The sequence below is a fragment of the Crotalus tigris genome, unplaced genomic scaffold (assembly GCF_016545835.1).
Source record: "Crotalus tigris isolate CLP2741 ecotype Arizona unplaced genomic scaffold, ASM1654583v1 scf7180000017933.3771270, whole genome shotgun sequence".
Lineage (NCBI taxonomy): Eukaryota > Metazoa > Chordata > Lepidosauria > Squamata > Viperidae > Crotalus > Crotalus tigris.
The window spans coordinates 197227-203421 of record NW_024096726.1 but is presented as its reverse complement, the minus strand read 5'-3'; the positions used below and the strand labels follow the sequence as shown (position 1 = coordinate 203421).

General features: G+C 45.5%; 1 protein-coding gene across 5 annotated transcripts in view; it reads left to right on the top strand.

The window, feature by feature from the left end:
* Positions 1-263: 263 nt before the first annotated feature.
* Positions 264-6195, top strand: part of BRWD3 (bromodomain and WD repeat domain containing 3) — a 48367-nt gene continuing 42435 nt past the window's right edge. For all 5 annotated transcript variants that reach the window (XM_039344562.1, XM_039344563.1, XM_039344560.1 and 2 more), the window contains exons 1-5: positions 264-400; positions 502-560; positions 666-695; positions 1755-1814; positions 5828-5978. In XM_039344562.1, the coding sequence (XP_039200496.1) occupies positions 370-400; positions 502-560; positions 666-695; positions 1755-1814; positions 5828-5978 (331 nt within the window). In that variant the 5' untranslated portion in view covers positions 264-369. The remainder of the gene's footprint in view (positions 401-501; positions 561-665; positions 696-1754; positions 1815-5827; positions 5979-6195) is intronic.

The window sequence follows — 6195 nt, the reverse complement described above, 5'->3', positions numbered from 1 at the left end:
GAGAGCGGCCTGCCCGCCCGCCCGTCGCTCGCCCGCCAGGCCGGCTCGTCGCCCCCGCGCGGCCGGAGGCTCCCCGGGGCTGCCAGCTCTCGTCCGCCCCGCCGCTCCCCTCGCCCGGCTTCTCCCTCCCTGCCTCGCGACGCCGCTGCCGCCGCTTCCTCCCTTGGCCGGTGGGAGCGCGGCGCCGGGCGGAGGGCCGTCCCGCGGCCGGCGCAGCTCCATGGGGCCGGCGGCGCGGCGGCGGCGGAGGGCGAAGGCGGCCGCCCAGACTCCTCGCCCCGCTCGCCGGCGGCGGCCGTGAGAGAGAGCGAACGAGCGCCGCCCGCTTCGGACCCGCCGACGGGCCTGCGGCTCCGGGCCGGACGGAGGATGGCGGCGACCCCGACCCAGCTGGAAGCCGGTGAGGAAGGGGGCTGGCTGGGGCCGGCCCGGGAGGGGGGTCCTGGGGGGGGTCTTCCCGGCCTGCTCTGACCGCAGCCTTTCTCCCTGCCTCGTCCGCAGAGCTCTATTACCTGATCGCCCGCTTCCTCCAGTCCGGACCCTGCAAGAAATCGGCCCAGGTGAGGAGGGGTCCGGAGGGGGGAGGAAAGGGGGGGCTGCCAGTTGGGGAGGGGGTCGGGGACGCCCCCTCCTCACCCTTTTGTCTCTCTCCCCCCCCTCCGCAGGTGCTGGTGGCCGAGCTGGAGGAGCACCAGGTAAGGGGAGGGGGGGGTTAAAAATGAAGGGAGGGAGGGTCCCCCACTGTGCCCCCTGCCCCTTTTTAAAGGAGAGGGGGCTGGGGGGGGTCATCCCGATGTGGGACTCCCCCTGGCCTAAAGCTAATAGGAGAGCCCCTTGGGAGCCACCCTGCTGCGGGACCCCTGAACTCAAGGTTTTATTCCTAGTGGGAAGGGTCCCCATCCACGGAAGGGTCTCTCCTTTCTCTCTTTTTTTTTTTTCTTTTCACTTTCTCCCTTTATAAAATGTTTGTGCCTCTCTCTTTCTCTCCATATATACAAGATGCACGCATACAAACAGGCACACATGCGTGAGTTTGATAGCTAGACAACTCAAAGCGGGTTTTCCAAGGTTTTTGCCGGATGGGCTTCATCCAAAGCATTGGACCTATTCCGTTTTCTGGATTTTTTTTTTCTAGATTTTCTGGACCGAGACCCTGCTCATTTCTACTGTGGGATTGTGGGGGGGGGCAGCAAGGGGATAGAGGGAAGAAAACACCCCTTTTTTCTTTTCTTTTAATCCAGAGTTGGTTGGTTGGAACAGCCTTTGTGTTGGTCCTCGCAGGGGTTGACAAGGGACTAGCTCCATGTGAATAGAAGACCACATTTGCTTGACACAGGAAGTGCAAATTCAGCCTTTGGGGAGGGTGTGTGTGTGTGTGTGTGTGTGTGTGTGTGTGTGTCCAGAAATGGTTCCTAGATGTCTGCTTTGAATAGGGAGTACCCCATTCAGAAGTCAGGCGCAGGTGCTCCTGGGGAGACATTCCCATTTCTGAACTAAGCCAAAATGTGGTTTGGTTTTGATGGTGTGGCGTAGGACCCTTCCTTTGTGAGCTGCAGTTCCTAGCTTGGCATGTTGCAGCTTATGGACTAAATCATAGTTTAAGAAAGCGCAGCTGCATTCAATGGGTAAGTGCAACTTCCTTGCATATCATGGATTAGCAAAAAGCTTAATGGGGAGGGGGCAGCGAGTTGTTTGACCTTCCACTTCACCCAGTATTTCAAGGTGAGCCAACTGTTTCCCCTCTTCTTTGCTAGTTGATCCCGAGGCGCTTGGATTGGCAAGGAAAGGAACACCGAAGAAGTTTTGAGGATCTGGTGAGTGAATATTGCCTTTTAAATTTCAGCTTTTGTTTTAATCATGGGGGCTGGCTTGGGGTGGGGAGAAGCCTCTTTGGGTTTTGTTTTGTTTTTTCCCCCACAGCTGCAGTAGAAAACCTGGAAAAAAGGAAAAGTGTGGATGTTAGGAGTCACTTGTTGGCTGGTTTGTGGATTTTTTTCTGTGTGATTTTTTTTTTCTCCGAAGAAAATCTACCATCGAGAAAGCAGGGAGGGTTATTTAAGGGCACGTAAAAGAAGTTTCATCCCAGACCAATAGTGCTGCGTCTATTAGATAGGACTTCCTTGTGGGTGATGAGAGGTGCCAGCTGATTGGTTGTACCTTTCAATACAGGAAGCAAGGGAAGGAGGTGTTTTTTTCCTCCTTCATCTTTCTACATTAGTAAGAAAATACGTTATCCCTTTTCTCCTGTCCTGTTAGAAAGAAAAAACTATTGAGAGTCGATGACATTTACTCCATTTAGTATGTTTAGGGCCCAGATGACAAAATGTAAATGAATTTTTAAACATAACAATTATATTTTGCTTGCGGAGGTGAAGAACATGTATATAATTTTAAATGAAGAAAATTCCTATATTTCTTTGTGAAATAAAAGAGCTGTTACCCCAATTTGTACAAAACAGTAATAGCAAAACAATAAATGCCTTGATAGGAAGTTTTCGCAGAACTTGTTCGTTATAGCTCTTTATTCTGATAAAAGAATAATGCAGAAATGGGAGTTCAGAGGCAGCTATTCTCTGAACGTAGATCACTAATGCATTGGTGCAAATTAATTTTGCTAGATGCAAAGTATATGGGATTACCTTTTCAAGGTGAAAATCAGTTGCACAGTACCATATTTGATACAACATAATCAGCATACCGAAGTTGTTTATGCTTGCATGTTATGGTTACTTCAGTTCAAATATACCTTCTATTGTAGCTTTTTGATAGTGTGTGTGTCTTCCAAGTCAGTGTTGATACTTAGAAATTTCCTAGACAAGTCCCTGAATTTTTCTTGGTAAGGTTTTTCAGAAATGGTTTCCCAAGGCTGAGAGACAGGGACTAGCCCAAGGTGATCCAGCTGGCTTTGGGCTTTAAAGCAGGACTAGAACTCACGGTCTCCCAATTTCTAGCCTGGCACCTTAAATGCTACACAATACTGACCTTCCTTTTTTTTTTTTGTAGTCTGAATGGTTATTTCAGTATATCAGGTACTTTTATATAAATTGGGAACACCTGAGAGTAGGAGAAAGTAGTAGCAAACTTTTCTAAATACTATTGGCACATTGTCTGTCTACGTTGATTGTTTAGAACACTTGTAAGGAACTAGTTCAAAAAACAGAATTTTTGTATTTTGAGTGCAGACATTTATATGTTCAGATCAACAGTAAACTAACATACTAAAGATCCTCCTGAGGAATGTTTGTGAGCTGGATTAGAGATTTTGCAATTTTAAGTGTTGATTTTCCTTAGAAAAATATTTACATTTATACTCTTTAACTTTCAGTTTTATTGTCATAGGCTAGAAGATATGCCTTCTATGAAATAATTTCCTTTATCTCAAAGAGTAAATACAGTGGAGAGCAGAGTGAAATTACTTAGTCATTCAGAATAATCCCAGTTTTACCCTGTAACTCATAATTTCTTAGAAAACCAATATCAATTTGCTTTTTTTTTTGAGTTTTGGGACGTTTCCAGCATGTTTATGGCAGTTTTCTTTTGACATTACAGCTATTTAAATAGGGGAAAAGTTGGAATAATAATGGATACAGTTCCTAAGAAATAATCTGTGTGAATAGGAAGATGGAACCTTATTTAAAACTTGATTTGTTTAATTGTAATGGACACTCCTTTCCTCTTTACCCTGTCTGTTTTAATATGTCAAACCAGTATTAAATAATTGAAATAAGCTAACAAGATAAAGGTAAGATTTGTGAAAATGCATAAAGAATTGCAGGTCTTTTCCTCATACTGAGAACTGCTTATCCTCTTTATTCTTGTTTTAATCAGCTAAGACTGAAATGATTTTGAATACATCTTAGATGAATTATAGCTTTTAGGACTGTAGCCCTTGATACATGTTGCTATGAGGGAGTCCCACTAAGCACAGGAAACTACTTGGAAAAGTACATAGTGTTATTCTTCAGTGTAACTTCTCATGATTCCTTTGTGTCTGTTTCTTTTCCTGGCTTGTATTAACATTCCCAAAGTCCACATCACTGGCATGCTAGCTGTTGGAAATGGGAGTTAAAATGTCACCCCCAATTCCATCCACACTTCCATTTTATAATCTAAAAAACCTTGACAAACAGAGTAACTTTTGAGTCTGAACAAGTTGAACACCAAAAAGCAGATCCAATTCGCTGTACATGCCTGCCTGCTTCCCAGCTTAGTTAAATTAGGAATAAAACTGCCATAAAGCAATGATGGGGCATTGCTTATGAAAATTAAGAACTATTTGATGCTGGCAGACAGGTGTTAATGGAGGGACATTAAGATAGTTGAAGAGTTGGAGGTGGCAAAGTATCTTTTGCTAAAGGCAGGGGGTTAACAAAACAAGAAAGCCCCTTTGTGTTGTAAAAACAGCAGCAACCACAAAGAAGGAGACGGACATTTTCACACCTCTTAGGAACAGTGTCCTTTATTATTCAGCTGGTGACCAGAGTATATAGCACAGTGCCTTCTCAGGCCGTCTACATTTTCATAAGCAATGCCCCATCATTGCTTTATGGCAGTTTTATTCCTAATGTAACTGAGCTGGGAAGCAGGCAGGCATGTACAGTGAATTGGATTTGCTTTTGGGTGTTGAACTTGTTCGGGCTCAAAAGTTACTCTGTTTGTCAAGGTTTTTTAGATTATAAAATGGAAGTGGGGGTGACATTTTAGCTCTCATTTGCAACAGCTAGCATGCCAGTGATGTGGACTTTGGGAATGTTAATACAAGCCAGGAAAAGAAACACACATGTCCCTTAAAGACAAACTCGACCAGACAAAAGGAAGCCCTTTACCTTTGTGTACCATTACACTGCTTAACTGGTGGAGCAGTTTGTTTCCTTTTATTTACATCTGCCTTTTCTCACAGTAGTGTCTGTAGCACCTCCTCCTATAAATTTTCCAGAAGACCCACCTTTGTGTGAAAGGTCCAGTTGAGAGAAAGGGACCGGCTCAAGTCTGCATGATGACTGAAGGCAGATTTGAACATTGGTCTCCTGAAACCTGCTCCAACGTTTGCGCCATTCATGAAATATGACTCCTCTTTGCACTTCATCATTCCCCTCCCCCCTGCAGCCACATGATCAAAACTTACGTACCTGGCAACTGGGACATACCGTATATTCCGGCGTATAAAATGACTTTTGAGAGCGTCGAAACGGGCTGAACTGGGGGGTCGTCTTATACGCCGAGTCGTCTTATACGCCGGAAATAAGGTAGTTTCCGACGTATAAGATCACTTTCTAGGCATTAGACTTGGAATCGATTGTCTTATACGCTGAAAATAACGTAGTTTCCGGCGTACAAGACGACTTTCTAGGCATGCGACTCAGCTTCGATCGTCTTGCGACTCGGTGTCGATTGTCTTGCGACTCGGCATCGAACTCGGGGGTCGTCTTATACGCCGGGTCACCCTATACACCGGAATATACGGTTTTTGCAAACAGTTGCAGCATTCCGGGGGTCATGTGATCCCTATTTCTAACCTTCCGGGGGGGGGGCTTCCATCAAGAAAAATCAACGGGGGAAACCTGTATTTCTTTTAGCAACTATATGATTCCCTTCACTGCAGCGATTCGCTGAACAGCCGTGCCCCGAAACGTTCATAAAATCCGACACGGCTGTCTTTTTAACTACCTTGCTTAGCCATGGCAATTGTGGTCCGGGCTGTGGACATAAGTCAAGGACTACCTGAAATGCTTTTTAACCTTGATTTCTGCTTGCCTCTCTCAAGGTTGGATGTAAACAACGCCTGCTCATGTTTTTTTAGCTTTTGTTTTTGTTTTTAAATGTTCAGGTAGCAGCCAATGCTCACATCCCCCCGGATTACCTCCTCAAAATTTGTGAGCGAATTGGACCCCTGTTGGATAAGGAGATCCCTCAAAGCGTACTTGGAGTGCAGACTTTACTAGGAGTGGGACGGCAGTCTTTACTAAGGGCAGCCAAAGGTGAGACACTGTTCTTTTATTTCTATTCCCCCTTGCAGAGGCAAGGAAGGCGACCTAGGGCCCACAGCCACATACAATAGAACCAACCCCAGACCAACAGTTGAAGCGTTTTTTGTTGTTGTTTTTTTAACTACATCCCTCTTAGTTAATAGCAGCGTAACTAAAACGAGTCAATTAAAAACCTTAAAAGCGTTGAAAGGGGCTGGATTTTCCTGGA